The sequence below is a fragment of the Anoplopoma fimbria genome, chromosome 9 (genome assembly GCF_027596085.1).
Source record: "Anoplopoma fimbria isolate UVic2021 breed Golden Eagle Sablefish chromosome 9, Afim_UVic_2022, whole genome shotgun sequence".
Classification (NCBI taxonomy): domain Eukaryota; kingdom Metazoa; phylum Chordata; class Actinopteri; order Perciformes; family Anoplopomatidae; genus Anoplopoma; species Anoplopoma fimbria.
In genome coordinates this window covers 12538714-12558008 of record NC_072457.1, presented here as the reverse complement: position 1 = coordinate 12558008, position 19295 = coordinate 12538714, and the positions used below count along the sequence as shown (strand labels likewise).

Genomic DNA, 19295 nt, shown 5'->3' with positions numbered 1-19295 from the left:
AACTATGGTCCTTGGGATATCTGGTCAAGGCCTTTTGCTGATTTAAATCTGTTGACTATCAATGCAATTCCTGCTGAGTGTTGAGTGCTGAGCTATAAATAAAACACTCAATCATCAGTTTTTAAGATAATGAATTTGCTGCTTACAGATGAGAAAACATTGCTCTGCTGTGGTGAGCAGCAAGAATAAAAGACAGCAGTTGATTTACAAACCGCAGTGTGATCAAAACAAATTGAACTTAAGATACTGTGATGTTGCATAATCTTACCGTCCATCTTGGTTATCCCAGCTGAATACTAGATACTCCCATACTTTTCAGCACCCTGGATTGTCATCTTTTAAAAATGAGGACACAATTCACTGTCTAAACTGTTTCTTCACACTGAAAGGAACTATAATGTCAATAATCAAATCTTGGGACATATTTCTGAGGATTTGTGAACAACGCTCACATTCAACATCTAAAACCATCTTTTCTTTGCCACAGGTGACAGGTTTGTCTTTTATCTTACATTTCAATCAGTATCTTTGAGAGATATCCTGTCGACCTCTTGATTTGGAAACCAGCATTATCAATACTCATTAACTTGGCCTTATGATGATGTAGGATTTATGGCTCTTTGCATCCAGCTACACTCAGGCTGGCATGCTGCACGTCTGAAGCGGGCTCAAGGTTCATCTCTGCTCTCAGAGTTCAGATAGTGTTGGTAATAGGCTGGTGAATTGCTGGACGAGGCGCAGTTTGTCGCATCTTCCTCCGCTGTGAGGAAAATGGATGTGGAGAAGAGTAGTTGTCGTCGGTCCAGGGGCATGAGCACCCTGGAAAAGTGTCTAATATTTCTCTTTGTGGCCATGACGGGCGCCTGCATCGGCCTTGTGGTCGTCTACTTCACAGAGAAAGCTGACCCTTCTACTCAAGCAGAAGGTGAGTGTGTTTACATCCATTGCATTGTATTCTATGTAAAGTCCTTAAATTATAATTATATGACAGTATTGTAATGTTTAACATCATACAATAGGAAATAGAATAAAATTATAGTACTATAGGTTTCAGTGCCTCGTTCATGTCTCCAGAAACACTGTGTACAGTTCAGTAGCTGTGAGGGAAAACAACAAGACAGTGAAGAGTCTGAACTGAGAGTGTCCTGAGGTCGCTACATCCATGACTGAGCAACACTGAAATCCATGTTGTCATATTGGACCTAACATTTTTTTGATCACCGACCATTTTTGATTGTCAGTGTTTTTATCTGTAGATTATATCGGATGCAGAAAGTGATTTATCATAAAATGACTGGGTGGTAAATGATGATGGATGTTGGAAGTTGAAATTTAAACAGTGTAGACAATTAAACAGAAGGCACACAAAGGTTTAATGTCATACAATACAAAAAGTAGTAGGCCATCTGCTCCCTCATCTCTTTCGATTTTCATTTAAGAAGCCCATTATTCATTGTATGCTGGAAAAATTACTCCTTCAGTTTTAATGGTTTGAGACACATTTCTGCTGCCTTGATTTGTCTTTGGAAATTGAAATTTGCTTTTAGCATTACAAGTCATTATAGTCACTGTTGTCATTTGGTTTTGTATTTAATCATCCACTATTTCAGTAGATCTTTATGAAATGCATTAAAAGGATCATTGCCCTCAAAACCGCTTGTTTTACATAACAGAACAAGTTCAGTCTAAATGAGAAAATATATTACAGCGGTTTTTTGTTGTTTTACATAAACACAGCTGACCTCTAGACCCCAAACAGAAGCTGCTCCAGAGACAAGAGGGAATATGCTGCTTCTGTGGATGATGACATACTGTATAATCAATGCTGTTACCAAGGCATCTCAATTTATTAAAAATGTTGAATGTAGATACCATAAGGTGTTTTTTCTTAGTGATTAGAACTCTTCGGTAAACATTTGCAGTGTTGTTCTTTGTAAAATAACTATTCAAAATTATGTTATTAGCCATGCACAATTGAATTTGTCCAATACTTTTAAAATAGGCATAACTGCAAAACTGATGACATTTCCCATCAGCCTCAGCTAAGCACATTAATAGCAAAGTTTTGAGTTTCTTCAGCATTTAGTCCATGCACAGTAGAAGCTGTTCTTACTGTAAAATAGACTCTAAGTTACATTATTTTACAAATACTATCACAGTAACAACTGTCCTCCTCTTTCATATGTTTCCAGGGCCGGACTCAGGGTGTGGTGGTCCTCAGGAGCTGACTGGAGAGTCAGGCACCTTCACCAGCTTTAACTACCCAAATAGCTACGACAATGGAAAGAGCTGCACCTGGCAGATCACTGTGGACCCTGACAAGGTGACATGGATCAGCATCACTGCTCTTCCAAACCTGAATCATTGGACATTGTAGCATAACAGTCCCCATTAAACTTTGCTTCACCGTTCATTTAAAAGTTCCTCTTATAGAATAAGGGGAATATTCCCCAAAATAATTTTCCTCCAGAACACCAGTTTCAACTCATTCATCTTATTTCTTCTTAACAAGACAATCAAAACAATTCAGTTATGTCTCTATTTCAGAGAGGTTCTTATAGTGTTTGTGCCTGGTGTCTAGTTTGTTATTGTTGGTGTAACTGTTTTATGTGATGCCAACTAGTGGAGGACAGCGTGGAGGGATGCAGTGGCAGCGTCACGGACAGATGGCTGTCTTGTGTCCTTCATTCTCCTCAGCTCTCCTCCCCACACCCACAGGAGAAAACTAAATCCTTGATTCTTCTTTCTGTTTGCATGGCTGCCTCCCTCCCCTGCCAGCCTGATTCAGAGGCTGCTTTCCTCTTTGCCTTTATGTCTCTATCTTCCTTTAGCTAAACATGCATAAATATACACAGAGAGGCACACAACTGCATGTGCACATATTCTCACAGACAGAGCTGGCACATACTCTTATAAATGTGCACATGCAGGCTCTTATATTCCATAGAGCTTTCTCACCTTTCCTGTTAGCAGTCCGTCTCTTTTATCGACTTCTCAGTTTAAAAAAGATGAAACACCTCTTCATGTTTCTGTTGCAGGTGATCCAACTGTGGTTTGAGGAGTTTGCTTTGGAGGAAACCCAGCTCTGCACGTCAGACTTCATCACACTCAGAGACTCTCTGGGAACAATTGGTACAAATCTCTCATTACAAGTCCAACTTAAATGGGAAAAGAAAAAAAAGGATGGATGGATGGGTGGGTGGATGTACATAAACACACCAGCTCTTTAAGCCTGCGGTGGCAGCTTTGATGTCATGCCCAAATCAGCCCATCCATCCATGGGCAGACTCAGCAAGTGAGCCACACAGTCCTGCTGGCCCATTGCACAAGCTTTGCTTACAATAACACACCGCTGGTTCTCCAACCAGACTGCAGAGTTTTAAAGCAGTGGATCACAAACATCTTTAATTTCTGCTCATATATATATTATATCTGCTCCATTTTGTGCTCTCAAGATTTGTTCAAATGTATGCACATTTGTAAAATGAGTAGAAAAACACGAGTGGCCAATCAGATTCAAGGGAGGGCTAAAATGAAAAGCCTCATGATCTTTCTATGATATTCTACTTTAAAAAAAATGAACCCTTCTTTTCATTCCAGATGAATAAGCTGTGCATGTCTCTCAAGACATAATTTGTGTGATATTTGTAGGTAAATACTGCGGCTACACCAAACCGAAGCCGCTGGTGTTGCTCACGAACCACTTGAGTGTGTACTTTGACACCAATGACAGAAAAACAGACCAAGGATTCAAGGCTCATTACAAAGCTGTTGCTCCAGAGCTCGCACCAGGTAAGAAGATGAGTGGAAATCCATTTCAGCAAGAAAATTGCCTTGGCTCTGACATAATGTTGGATGTCTGTCTTATAATATATGATTGCCCCAGAAGGTGAATGTTATAGAAGTGGCTGCTAGATGAAGAGAGGGGTAGGAGAAGGGAAGATAAGATAAGATAAGATAATCCTTTATTAGTCCCGCAGCGGGGAAATTTGCAAATGAAATGATAGAGGGCTTATGTAGGTGGGGGTGGATAGGTTTATTGTGGGTATCCTTGAGGTGTTTATGGAACTGAAGTGCCCTCCATTCCTGCTGCCAGAAATAGCCGGAGCTGGTGGCTTTCTCCAAGGTGACCAGGGGGCTCTGATGACCCCCGGCTTCCCGGAGCAGAACTACCAGAGTGGAGCACTATACCAGGTACACACATGAGCAAGGAGATACACAAAAAAAACGTGACAGCTACATAGTAACAATTACTTCTTTTTTAAAAAAATCTAAGTAAACACTGCTGACCTTTATAAGAGGATGTGAGGTTGTAGTACATCATACTGCACAGTGTGCAATCTGCAGCAGACTGAAACTAAATATTTAAAACTGAATATAAATGACTAGGAACATTTATTCTCTTGAACCACTTGAACTAATATTTGTCTCAAAGCTTCTATAGTTGAAGTTTTTCCATAACATTATCGATTACATGACTACATGTATGTGAAATGGGCCGATCGTAGTAACTAACCCACAGAAAACTATCACCCGGCTCTGCAGCTCGCATCAGCTTTTTGGAGCGTTGAGCATCTTTCAGCTCATTGTTTTACATTTTTGGTTGTTACTTTTTAAGTTGGAGTATCAGAAGTTTTACTGTTTACTTCCCATTCTGCCAACATTACATAAATTGTTGAGGTGCTGGTAGCTGGGTGTTATATACTTTAAATAGACTCAGGCAATAGACCCATTGAAGTCTTTATGCTATGCTAAGCTAAGCTAATCGCCTCCTGGCTTCTGCTTTATACTATATTTACAGACATAAGCTAATAGAAGGTAACTGACTGGGAATATGTGTTATTCAGGACGTTAGCAATGTGTAAAATATTATATTTCAGCTTATCACGTGATCAAGTGTTTCCTTTGTGAAAACAATATATACTCAGATTTAACTGTTACTCTTTGGATTGAAAGATAATTATATCAATTTGAGAGTGGTTGCAGGTTTTTAGTTTAATTTAACATTGTTGCTGTACCTTTACTAAAGTACACTGACCAGATGAATTCAGGCGTGAGCTGCTGTGTCATATACAGTACATCTGTGCAAATCAACTCTATTGATCAAAATAGAGGATCAATTTAGAGTAATTTTCTTCCTTTTTCTAGAGAGTTCAGTTGTGAATTCATTGTGCAAATTAACTGCAGCTCAATACTAAGAAGATGGCCTGAATTATATACCTTACCATATATAGAGTGCTAGTATTGACTTGCATGTGGTCCTAAAGATTTCAGATTAGCACTTGAAAGTAAAACCATTAACTATAAATCAAATCACAGTCATCTTGACAGCATATGTCGTCTTGATCTGTATTGAATGCATCTAATTAAATCAGAGTCAGTTTTAATGTCAGGGTTTGCATGCTGGGTTTGGACGTGGAGGAGTCATACGGTGTCATTTGGCTGCATCATAATTTCAACTTGCTTTGCTTTAGCTTGAGTGGTCACCATCTGTCCAAACAAGAGCAGAATCGGTCATAAAATTTAGTTTTTGTGATGCAGCTCATGTTACAATCATGAGGTTTAAAAGGAAAACAATATTTTGGATTATCTTTTTATGCAGTAAATTATTTGAGTTTGTCTGTTTGTACTTTATCTTTATGTTGGATCAGTGGAGAATCACGGTGCCTGAAGGCGAGAGGGTTCGACTCACATTTACTCTCTTTGACCTGGTGCCTGAGGTCTGTGGAGACTTTGTTCAGGTCTACGACGGCGACAAGGCCGGCTCCTCCTCATTGAGTAAGCATGATATCATACATGATTACAGTATGCAGTGAGGACTATAAGAGAAAAACTTCTGAAAAAAAGAAAAAGTGCTGTGCATGTATGAGATTAATAGGGGTTTTAAAATATACCACTATATTTTCACACATCAGCACAGATTATGTCAAAGCTGGGTGGGCAATTATAAGGCAAAGGGTTAGAGATTCAGAATAGACTGTGGCCTTTGTTCAACATTAGCAATGTCAACTATGCGGGTCCATGAATAAAATATGAGCTCAATTAAAAGTTTGAGAAGTTGTACAATGGTTCCAGAGTCTATTTTAAACTTAATGAATGTAAGTCTGTCTGCATAGACTTCATTGTTAAGCAAATTTTCTGGATTGAAATTTATTACTGTTCTTGCTTTTTAACATATATGCATATCATCCATTAAAGGTAAATTCTGTGGGGGGACGATGCCAAAGCCAGTGGAGTCCAGTGGCAACACAATGGTGGTCCGCTTCAAATCGGACAACACTCTGACTTCTAAAGGATTCAGAGCTATTTACACCAAGTCCAGCCTTCCACCTGTTGTTGTTACTACCACCACCACCAAACCCAGCACCACAACCAGAGCCCCCCCCACATCTTCTGGTAAGCATTTGCTCCAAACTTTTTATGTTTGATTTTCCCTCTTCTACACTTAAAATAAACCATCCAGATTTACTCTGAAATCAGTGACAGAGTTTGATTAAATCTTTTTCAGCCAACCTACCCTTCCCTACATGTCTCTATTATGATTTCATTTGAAATATACAACATAAGATATATTTGATTGCCCCACTACCAAATAACAGCATCAATATTGATGTTGCTAAACCAGTTTCATTAGAATTGTTTATCACAACCCTCATTTATTTAGTAGACTTCAGAGCTTCTTTATCAGAATACCAAATCAGTTATCTCTTGAGAGTTGATATTGATTGCATAATAAACTATAATATGATTTTACAGTATGTGCTTATATGATATATGAGGGTTGTTTCTTGGCCAATGAGAGCTTGTTGATACGCCTTACATAATTGTTATGCCTCCCAGTGCAGTTATTCCTGCAGCTTTAATCAAATGACAGATACCAAATAAGGATGAATGCTAGTAGGTCTGTGCGTAGTAGTGTGGAGATCCCCCCTGAGATTGATCTATTCATCACTGTACTAAAGCTATTGGCAGACAGACCGGTTCTCTCCAGTGGCTCATTAAGGTACTACAATACATAATGAACCTGTTCATGGGGCAATTTTGTATCAAAGCAAGCTGGGCCTCATCAGTTGAAAAAGAAGAAAGAGGATACACTTTATTAAATGGAGCTTAGATGCACAGAAAACACAGCGTTTGTTGTCTTTTGTTGGGCAGGAGTTGGTGGTCCAGTTATCCTTAATGGGCGTAAAGGAGTGATCCAGTCCCTGGGTTTCCCAAATCCATATCCTGCTCATCTAAACAGCTCGTGGAGGATATCTGTACCCAAAGGATTCCTGGTTAAACTGCATATCACGGAAATGGCCATCACAGGAGAGACTGGACAATGCAAGGAGGACAAACTGGTCATCTCAGATATGTACAGCACATTAGGTGAGCCATGACATTATATTTCATTGTTTTACATTAATTAAACTGATTTATGTGTTGTTTTTTAAATATTTAATGTTTTACTGTATATCTTTGTGCCTGATACTTTTTCGACTCCCAAATCATCTTAGAAAATCTTTGCTTTCTCGGCCACATCTGTATCTTGTGAAATCTGAATAGCAGCCACTGTGGAGTAAAGTTTAAGCTCACCTTCTTCTTGCATTTTGAAATCAGAAACCAAGAAAATCACAGCAAACAAACAACCCAACAAACAGTTCAAATGTCTCTGCTTAGAAGATAACCTTGTTGCACCTTGCTAGACTAACAGCTCTGGTACTATAGTATGTCTCAATACCCCTGCTGCTGTAAAAGCGTTGATTAGGATCATCTCTGCAAAAGAGCCCAGCAAACTATAAATTACCTCCTGACATTATTCACTGCAGTGGCTGCAGTGAGGCTGATACAGCTTTATCTATTGCTGAGTTCTCAAGGTCTATAGCGCTGAGGTACAAGCACACACATACAGTAGGTGATGACAGGGGTGCGTCCTGTTATTTCAGGGGGTTTGTGTTTATAAGTGAAATGCAGAGAGCGATGAAAAGCTGCTAAAGGTCTGTTTTGAAAACCTGATAGGTCTGAAAAATCTGCAGCATCAAAGATCCCTTAACTATGTATCTTATTAAAGAAGAACTAACACAATATTCCTTTTGCAGATGAAATCAATACACTAGAGCATCGATTGATCTAGGTGCACAAATAAACAACATCTTATATTTTAGTAGCATTAAGAAACATGACCGTTTCATGTTATCTAGGCCTGCTCCCTTTTAAATGTTGATCTTAGATGACTAAGATTTCTTCAGTCAATTATTAGATTTTATGCTTTCTGATGCTGCATGACTTAGTTGAAGTAAACTTAAAAGCACATCTTTAGATGGTAAACATATTAAAAGTGTTACTTTTGCATGATTGTTTGTGGAGTAGCTCAGTTTTACAGATCTGTAAAGAAAAATCGATTTGAGTGCCCTCGAGCTATCTTCTGTGTTCAGAGGCCTTTTGTAGGTGCAGTGTTTTTCACCTGATATTGTGTTCAGTAACTGATGAAGTCACACTCAGAGAAAGTAAAGTCACCTTCATTTGTTAGTGTTACAGTGTCCCCATCCATCAAACACTAAACACACCGACAGCACCAGCCTCACACTTACTTTCACCCAATAATGCTTACGGTATTATCCGTCTTTGAACCCCCCCTCCTGACTCTACTCTCTCAATTTACCTCCATCTTTTACCTGCGTCCTTCATCTCTCTCTCCCTCAGGCACACACTGTGGTTACCTCCTTCCCCCAGTGATGGTCAGTGCCAGTGACACAATAAGTGTCACTTTCCAGTCCGACAGTCGCCTCACAGACCGAGGATTCTCCGCCAGGTGGGAAGCTGTGTATGCTGAGGATATCGCAGGTACTGAGGACACACACACACACACACACACACACACACACACACACACACACACACACACACACACACACACACACACACACACACACACACACACACACACACACACACACACACACACACACACACACACCTGAGGAGCACCTTGTTGAAGCAGCTCAACACCTCATAATTAACCATAACACGTGTCAATCCTCTGTCACATATCTATAAAACAGCAAAGTAATTGCAGTTTGAACTCTGTGAAAGAACAGGTCAGAGTACAGTTTGAAGTAAAAAAGTAAGATAAAAACTCCTTTATCTTTGTCTTTATCAGGATTATCAGGCACAAAAGTTTCCTGAGACCTTATGTGCAGAGGTTAAACAAGTACAAGGCTACTTAGTAGATCTTGAATACCTATGTTGAATAGACTTCCTGTAAGTCGCTTTGGATAAAAGCGTCTGCTAAATGACTGTAATGTAAATGTAATGTAATATAAAGTATACAACTTAAATAAATATAAATATAAAACTTATAATGTAGCAATACAGCAAAACTGCATTGCAAGAAAAGGTAATTGAATAAAAAATGGATATATAGTTCTTTAGTCTAATGTTAAACAATATCAATCATATTTTATTAGCTGGGTTTTTTGTAAAATCGTTTTCATTTCAGATTAATATTTTCCTCCAAATTTTAATGAAGAAAACCTATAAATTACCATAAACACAAGTAAAGTACAAATAACTGAAAACTCTTCTAACTCCATTCGAGGTACATTGTGTAGGATTTAGAGGGATCTATTGGTAGAAAGTACGTTTTCATTAGTGTCTAATCACCTGAAAATAAGAATAGGTTTTCGTTACTTTAGAATGAGCCATTTGTATCTACAAAGGAAGTCCTCTTCACACAGCCGCCCTGCATGTTTCTTCATTAGCCAAGAACGGACTATGTAGTGTCTCCAAAACTATGTATATACTGTATATCAGCAACAACTAAATGAGTAAAATGAAAATTAGCAGATGCTTAACCTAACAGATAAAGCTCTATTTAGGATGACCCTCTGTTTATATTTTGTCATGACATGATTTACTCCTCAGGACTCTCTTTTCACAGGCAGATACTGCTTCTTGTCTATTCTTATCTAATTATGATCGCAATTGAATTCCTCCCTCTTCCTCTTTCAGAAATCCAGGGCTGTGGCTTTTCTTCCAAAGAGGAAACAGGAGTTATTAAGTCCCAGAACTGGCCTATGAACTACAAAGCTAACGCCGAGTGCATGTGGAACATTGCTTTGCCTTTGTGGAAAAAAATCACACTGACGTTCACCCACTTTGACCTCGAAGCCAAAGATTTCCTGACGTCCAAATGCTATGATAACATTATGATATATGAGATCAATAGTGTGACAAATGCGCTGCTTCAAAAGCACGGTAAGTTTGTTTGAATTACATGAACTCGAAACCATTTATATCTTTCATAATAATCAATCACATTGAAAAAGCAAGACCCAGCCATTAATTCATTTTAACAAATTAATGTAAATAAAACGGTGTATCTATCTACACGGTTAAATATAATTTAACCAGTGAGTTGTATAGTCTATGTGTCATTTTTTTAATGTGGACAAATTATTCTTTCAATACATTTCAGGTCCATTTTGTGGGACTAAGTTGCCTGCTACCATCCAGACAAAAGGAAGCAGGCTGGTGATTCGTTTACATACAGACTTGTTCACCGAGTCCAAAGGCTTCAGGGCCTACTGGACAACAAATCCCAGTTTGCCGGCTCCCACTGAGCCACCTGTCCAGCCCAACCCCTGGGACAACATCCCCATAGGTGGAGTATCTATCCATCACCGAATTCTGCATAGCTGACCTCTACGGAGCCCTTTAGCCTAATGTTTTTTTTGTTTTCTGGCCTGCAACTCAGCTCTCATCCACCTTATTTCCAAACACAGCAGGCAGCTGTTTTCAGCCCAAAAGCTTTGATAAACTCACGGTGCTCTGACATTTCAGCACCAAACATCAGACAGAAATAGTTTATTCTTTAAATAGTTATTGAACATAGCGGAGCAATCAGCTTCTTGAATAAAATATCAGAGCTTAAAGGAGACTGAATATTCAAAAAAGTTTTGTCAAATGAACAGACACACAATTCTAAATGAAAATATTAACATATTTCCAATTGCTGCAGTATACTGTAGTGTGGCAAAGTATTTGTACGAATACGGCATGTTAATTTCATTTTACACATATCATTTAGCCTTAAATTTCACCAGTTTAGGATCTGCACTGTCTTCAGTCAACAGAGCAGTATTTTCCACTGGTCACAATGATCAACATTAAGTTTCAAACAGCTCCTAATAAGCTACACAGCTGTCTGTACAGTCATCTGATTCACGCCTCCCTCCATCCTCACCTTTTCTTCATACCCCCTTCCTCTCATCTCCCCCTTGCTGTGTCCAGATGTGCAGTAAAACAAGATGATACTGTGTGCTGAGAACACAATGTAAAGTGGCCTAGTGCTTAGCTTTCCTTCCCAGCTTGCTGTCACCTCATCCTCATTCTTCAACCAGCGATGAGCCCCAGGTGGCCCAGGCGTCTGCCAAACCAATAGCTGTAATAGTTTTATAGATGGACTCGGCTGCCTCTGTTTTGTTTTTTTACCCAGCCTTTAACCAGCGATACAGAGAAAGACAAAGAGAGAGTGAGAGATGAAGGGAATTAATGTGGGATAAGAGTGACTGAGACAATTTAATGTCAACTCCTTGGATGACCCAAATAAATATAAACCTTATGAGTACTGGTGTTGTAATCTGGAGCCGAAAATGGTGATTTCAGTCTACTTGCTTGTTTGCAGCAGGAGAAAGGTATTATGTTTGCATGACAATACACTGAATAAATACATAACTGCAGACTAGTAGATTGGTGAAAGCCAAAAACAGCAGTGAGGGACAGCAGTGTTAACCTGGCGTGATTGGAAAATGATTTCAAAAATATAAATGAGAGTGAAAGAGCCAGTGATTGAAAGCAAGGGCTTATCTGTTAGCTGCAGACATCTACTGTATATTCAGGCTTTGTTTAAACACAAACACAACCACAAACAAATCAATACATGCACAGACAACCAGACACAGGATGGGTTACAATGTGTTTTTTTTTTCTAATTTCCTAGACTGGCCCAGTACATGTGGTAAACCAGCCATTCCTCCTGTTGTTGTGTCACGCATTGTGAATGGAGAGCGAGCCAGGCCTCACTCCTGGCCCTGGCAAGTGTCAATGCAGGTGAGTGATTACCGCTAATAAATGAAGAGAGTTTAACATAAAGTTTAATCACATCAGAATTTACAGCGTGGAACATCAATGATAACAAAAGAACAAATTCCAATACGGCATGTATTGTTTATTCATAATGTGATATCAAAGAGTCATTTTTACTACCCTCCTCTGTTCTTTCTGTGGCTCATGTTGATAAGGACTGATTGCATTGATATGTATGCTTTCAAAAACTGGTATCAGTCAAATGAGATTATGTTTATTGATTTCTTCTCTGCTTGTCGGTGTGTGTTTGTTTCAGGTGTGGCCGGCCAGTCGTCCACAACCCACATTCTTCCATACCTGTGGTGGTACTCTTATCCATAAGAACTGGGTACTAACAGCAGCCCACTGCTTCATAAAGTAAATGTTCTGTCTCATCTTTCTCACATACATGTACATTTTTAGTTAGAAATGTTCAAGTTGAAGCCGCTAAAGTCATTCTTTTTAAAAACAAGAGCTATGTACAGTAGTTCTGTTTTTTTACAGCCATTTAACTATATTTTTATTCTGCAGAGTTTTCTCAAACTTCTTTGAAGCCCATTTTTGAAATCTCAGAGGGCAGAGATGGTTTCTGTGCTTTTAACTCAGGTTATTATAGTTCTAAAGCAAAGCCTTATTAGAGATGCCTCAAGGCCTTAGCTAATAGTCTACAGTAGAGAGAGATGCTTGTGCACCATAGTCTACTTTATATAGTTTTCTGCTGTGGGCAAGGATGTACAAGGTTATGTGCCACAGATAACTCAGAATATTCTGTGTATGGTACCAATGTATGGTTTGGTAAAACTCAGCATATAATGGTGCAGTGACAGGGAAATGTATCTCGAGGTGGCCTGTGTTTACTGTGAACTGTGGTATTGTTATTGATTAATCTGCTGATTTCCTACCCAGCTACGCTGATGAGCTGCAGCGTTGGCGCATGTGCCTTGGCAAACACAACCTGACCTTCACGGAGTCGAGTGAACGCTGCTTCAATGTGTCTGGAATCTATCGCCATGAGGGCTTCAAGTATCCCACAGTGCCCACGGTGGAGTTTGACATTGCCCTGATCAGGCTGGATGGGGAGGTGATGCCCAGTAATGAGATCTCATACGCCTGCCTTCCCTCACCGGATGAAGTCCTACCTGCAAGCAAGAAGTGCTACGCCACCGGCTGGGGAGACGAGACTGGTGCTGTTTCTGCTTCATGTTTAAGCTTAATATTTTATTTACTGAAGTAACACTATAATACACCACCTCAGCAGACACTCAACCCTCATAAGTTAAACATTAATTGCATAGTTTGCATGCCTTCTGGTGGACATAATGTGCAAATACCTTCAAAGTTTGTTACCAATTCATTTGTTTCTTTGATTATCAGGCAATTCATTGAATGCTAGTGTCACAGAGACACTTAACCAGGTTGCCCTGCCTGTTGTGCCCTTTAACACCTGCAAAAGGATGGATTACTGGTGGTTCCAGGTCAAGACCTCCATGATCTGCTGTGGTTATATCCTACCTGACGAGCTCAAGTCTGTCTGTCAGGTAAAACAAGTCCTTCAAGGCGACAGGACTCATAGATGACAATATAGTTTTACACCATTCTGATCATCAATGATGAAGTTTTTGCACACGTCTTACTTCACACAGAAAATGCTGATGGTGTTTTGGATGTTGATTTGTGACTTTAACAGGGAGATTCAGGTGGTCCTCTGGTGTGTCAGGATACCCCTGGTGGTCCTTGGGAGGTTCATGGTATAACCAGCTTTGGTCCTATTGGGTGTATTATGAATAAGAAGCCCTCTGTGTTCACCCGCTCTTCTGCCTACATCCCGTGGATCAATAATGTCCTCCGCAGAGACCTCTACAATGAGCACAGTATGAATACATCTGGTCCACTCTGACCCACTCAGCTTACCAACTAAATATAACATCAAGACAGAATTTATTCCTGTTTTTTAACATTCTGTTCTCCCTTTATAGCATCTGGCTGTGGCGGGCCAAAGGACCTGACTGGCACAGGAGGCACCGTGTCCTCTGTGGGTTACAGTGGCAGCTACAACAACAAAGCCCGCTGCCAGTGGAACATCCAGGTGTCCGTCGGCAAATTGGTCCACCTCCATTTCCACAATTTCTCCCTGGAGGAGAGTCAGTTGTGCATTAATGATAAAGTCAGCCTCAGAGACAGAATAGGAAGTCTAGGTAGGTGAATATCTGCCTCTTTTTATTCCTCAGCTGAAAATGAATTAGCTGAGTCATTTATTGACGTGATTACATTTACATTACATTACATTACAGTCATTTAGCAGACGCTTTTATCCAAAGCGACTTACAGGAAGTGTATTCAACATAGGTATTCAAGAGAACTACTAGTCACCAGAAGTCAGAAGTGCATCTCCTTTCTTAAACAAGCATCTAAAAGCATAAACCAGAGCAAAAGTATAGTGCAGAAGCAAATTACTACGAAAACAATAATTGCTACAAACTAATACGAATACAATAAGTGCAACAAACTAATACAAATGCAATAAGTGCTACGAGGAAGGCTCAGGGTAGTACTTCTTGAAGAGGTGAGTTTTCAGCCTGCGCCTAAAGATGGGCAGCGACTCTGCTGTCCTGACGTCAGTGGGGAGTTCATTCCACCACTGAGGGGCCAGGACAGAAAAAAGCTGTGACCGGGTGGATCGGCCGCAGGGACCTCTGAGCGACGGGGCAACCAATCGCCCCGAGGCAGCAGAGCGAAGTGGTCGGGCGGGGGTGTAGTGCTTGACCATGGCCTGGAGATAGGAAGGAGCTGTTCCTCCTTCAAAGTGATTACTTTGCTTTATGTTACACCGCAGTTTATTAGTCACCTCTGGGGACCATGAATGTCTTTACAAAATTAAGTGGTAATCAATCTGATAGAGATATTTCAGTCTGAACCAAAGTGGTGTACTTAAGTCTTTCACCTCTGGGTTCATTAATTGCCTAAAAAGTTGAAAAGAATAATCGCATTAGCATTATGAGTGCATGGCTTTCCCATTCTATTTGTTTTTAATGTTCGCCTGCAAATCTCTAGAACAGTGCTACCCGAGACCCCCCTAGAATAATCAGGTTGGTGTTTGCGCAGAAATTATCTTGCGACCCCCTTTGGGGTCCTAACCCCCAGGATGAAAACCACAGCTCTATAATAGATGTGTGCTTCCCTTCAGTGTTTCACGATGCAGTACAGTGATGAAACACACTGACAGGTGAAGCCTTGAGCCTGCTGCTGTCTCGCTTGTGGTCTCCTGTCTTAGCCCTAAATTTATATATGCGTATATGCCATGTATGTATGATAAGTCTAAATAAAGACGTCATAGACATGCTCTTAGGACAGTTTCCTTTGAGAAGTCAGTCTAACAGTTCTTCATGTTTATTTCTCTTCAGGCACACACTGCGGCCATGTAACCCCTAAAGACCTGGTGAGTGATGGAGACACACTTCAGATCAGCTTCTCCTCCAACGACAAGGTGGTGGACACAGGTTTCACTGCCACCTGGAAGGCAGTGGACCCTTCAGAGGGTAAGACAGGAGAGAGGTGTACCTGACAAGACACGGAGGGAGAAGCCTCTAGGCAGAACTAATGTATCTCCTCTCCTTTTTCCCTTTCGCCCACATACACACAGCTCCTTGTGGAGGGAGCTTCAGCAGTGCTCAGGGTGAAATCACCTCCCCTAACTGGCCCAGCGACTACCCAGCTCAGTCCGTCTGCACATGGCGTATCAGCATTCCTTCAGCAAAAAGTGTCCATGTAGCCTTCACCCACTTTGAGCTGCAAGCTGTAAACATGTTGGGGAACTGTGTGGACTACATGGAGATCTTCAATGGTGAAAGCATGACATCACTAGGTTGGTGATTGTACTACAGGTTCTCGTGTCTCTTTTTTGTTCTGTTTTTATTTCCACTACAGGTTAGTGTACATTTCTTGTCTCTTCTGCAGGTCGATTCTGCGGCTTCACCCCTCCACCCAGCATCACCATCCTTAGCAACACAGTCGTCATTCGCTTCCTTAGTAATGGAGCCAATCACCAGAAAGGTTTTCGTGGTTACTGGACCACTGATGCCAGTGTTATCCCAACTTTACCTCCTCCACCTCCTAACCCATGGGACAAAATCACTATCGGTGAGTGTAGGCCTATTCTAACTCACCTGTCTCTGACGAGTGTGTGGTTATCTCATTTCAAAATGGAGCTTGGTGAATAATAAAAGAAAAATGTACTCGCGCCCTCAAAAAAAAAAGAATAACTGGATTTCAAAGTTTTAATTGAGTCTACCATTGACTATACCTGTATGAATACAGGTTGAATGAATTGTTACAAATGAAAGCTTATTTACAGATAATTTAAGAATATATATTTTCTCTTCCCAGACTGGCCAGTAGATTGTGGAAACCCAGCAGTGACTCCCAATACAGCCACCACGAGGGTGGTTAATGGGGAGCAGGCCATCCCCCACTCCTGGCCCTGGCAAGTCTCCATGCAGGTAATGTCAACTCCTGTTTCTTTGTGTGTTTAATTAACAATCATAGTGGAGAGCGTTTTAAATTTGTACTAATTTGCATTTCTCTTTCCCAGGCTACACCAATGTTTCCCATACCTTACATGCACGGATGTGGAGGTTCTTTGATTCATGAGGATTGGATCCTAACTGCTGCTCACTGTTTCATGTTGTAAGGATGGAAACACCTATAGTACACCCCATTTCAAAAGCCCCATAAAGTAGCTATAAGCAATATGTTTACATGGCAATGAAAATGTGAAAACAATGTACACATACTTTTGCTATTTCTATCTTGGCTGCCAGCTTCCAAAATAGCCAAGAGAAAAGGTAAAGTTCTAATTTTCACCTTCAATCTTCCACCTGCTTTCCAGCCCTCTGAATGTTCCTACCTACTGGCGCATGTGTTTGGGGAAGCACCACATGAACTCCACCATGGACGTTCCCTCAGCAGAGCAATGCTATAAGGTGGATGGTATCATCCGCCACGAGGGGTTCGTCTACGAGCAGGATCGCAGTGACATCACCAATGACATAGCCCTGGTGCATTTGGCCAAGCCAGTCAACATGACAAGGGAGATCAGCCCCGTCTGTCTGCCCGAACCTGGGGCTGTGATGCCTGCTGGGACGCCCTGCTTTGTCACCGGCTGGGGAGACGAGAAAGGTAGAAGTGATAATACATTTCAGTTTCCTGTAGTTTTATTGCTACTCCTGTAGCTAGAGATCACTGCAGTTGTATCTTTGTTTGGTGATTAAACAGTTTTTTATTAGTATTATTTTTCATGTGTTAGGTGTTCTCTTTGATGAGCATTGTGACTTGAAAATAAAGAAAAGAATAGCTGTTCGTTGTTCTTTTTGCTTCATCCAGCAGCATTAATGGTCTTGGTACATTGTGCACGATAATGCTCTATCAGCTCATTTTTGCTGAGGCCTTGGCTTGATTGCTAAAGATAAAGTGAGTCTATATTGATGTAAATGTGTTTATCTCTTCTACAACGTCATAAACTTTTACTTTTCACTTTTATCTCAGGTAACTTGTTCCCCAAGGTGTCTGAGAAGCTAAACCAGGCAGCCCTTCCTATTGTTGACTTCCAGACCTGCAGTAAGCCTGCTTACTGGTGGGACACCCTGAGACCCTCCATGATCTGTGCTGGTTATGAGTCCCCAGATGAGCTCAAGTCAGCCTGCCAGGTGAGAGGACACATTCAGAATAACTGATTAAATGGAAACACTGAGACTCTTTATGCGAGGATGGTACTTGTTTGGGGCTGCACGGTGGTGTAGTGGTTAGCACTGTCGCCTCACAGCAAGAGGGGCCCGGGTTCAATTCCCGGGCTAGACAACCTTCTGTGTATAGTTTGCATGTTTTCCCCGTGTCAGCGTGGGTTCTCTCCGGGTTCTCCGGCTTCCTCCCACAGTCCAAAGACATGCAACTAAGGTTCATTGAAGACTCTAAATTGCCTGTAGGTGCGAGTGTGAGTGGTTGTCTGTCTCTATATGTCAGCCCTGCGACAGACTGGCGACCTGTCCAGGGTGTACCCTGCCTTCGCCCATTGACAGCTGAGATCGGCTCCAGCACCCTGCGACCCTTAACTGGATAAGCAGGTTACGGAAAATGGAATGGAATGGAATGGTACTTGGTTGTTGACATTCTCGTCAAGGTTTTCTGAAACATTATGCAAGTGTCCTGGCCACTCATGATTGGGTCGTCTGTTATATAACACCCAATAAACTGTTTTGTTTGTGATCAGTCAGCCTTGATCACAAATGGCTGCCTGGTTTTCAGGCATAATTGCGCAAAAGAACATAAAAACATTGTTTGTCTGCCATAATGAGCGAATGTACAAGCAGGCACATGGATAGATTAGACATTTACAAAAACACTTCAGAGCAGTACTGAATCATTTTAAAGTTCAATAGAGTTTTATAAAACAACCCTGACAATTGAAGAAAACTCAAACGTCGCTTTTTTCGAAAAATATTGACGTTAACAGATTCCAGGGCACAGAGATGATTTATATTGAGCTGCCGAAATCAAATGTTCACCAATGCATCTTCTTACCACTGCAGTACATCTTTGGTGACTTACTCCCCCTGCTCTCCCGTAGGGTGACTCCGGAGGTCCTTTTGCCTGTGCGCCGGCCGGTGGAACGAACACAACCTGGGAGGTGCATGGTATCGTCAGCTTTGGACCTCAGGGCTGCATCAAAGACAAGAAACCTTCAGTATTCACCCGCGTCTCTGCCTTCAGTGATTGGATCAATGACAACATTAAGAAGTTTATATATGACAGTGGCAAAAACTAATAAAGCGCATGTCTTGAAATAAAGATTAAGATCCTATCTGCTCAAAGTCATTGTGGCTTTTTTTTTAGGGTTCATCATTAAGTTTTGCTCTCTACTGAAGTATGCTGAATGACCTTTAATCTATAAGGCATCTTGTCCAGCTTAGAGAATGCTGCATCAGAACAACTTTTATTCAATACTATATAATACTTTATAAATAATAATGTTTCACACTTTTTTACAGTATATAAGTAAAAAAAACATTGTGCCAAGCATTTTAAAGAAATAAAGACAAACAATTCTACTATTTTATCTCTAAACTCAGATGGCTGCATTTGTCAAATGGAGCAATACGTTGTACTAATAACTGATTGTTACTATAAACTTCTCA

General features: G+C 40.7%; 1 protein-coding gene across 1 annotated transcript; it reads left to right on the top strand.

Moving 5' to 3' along the window:
* Positions 1 to 771: 771 nt before the first annotated feature.
* zgc:154142 (uncharacterized protein LOC555481 homolog) lies at positions 772 to 18925 on the top strand. The gene is made up of 25 exons (XM_054603818.1): positions 772 to 925; positions 2193 to 2323; positions 3039 to 3132; positions 3652 to 3792; positions 4097 to 4194; positions 5652 to 5778; positions 6199 to 6396; positions 7159 to 7371; positions 8686 to 8826; positions 9994 to 10239; positions 10460 to 10645; positions 11984 to 12093; positions 12386 to 12486; positions 13015 to 13292; positions 13483 to 13646; positions 13796 to 13979; positions 14085 to 14303; positions 15510 to 15644; positions 15749 to 15970; positions 16063 to 16245; positions 16492 to 16604; positions 16697 to 16791; positions 16994 to 17283; positions 17650 to 17810; positions 18728 to 18925. Exons 1-25 carry the CDS (start codon positions 772 to 774, stop codon positions 18923 to 18925), a joined length of 4182 nt encoding a protein of 1393 aa, XP_054459793.1.
* Positions 18926 to 19295: the final 370 nt, after the last annotated feature.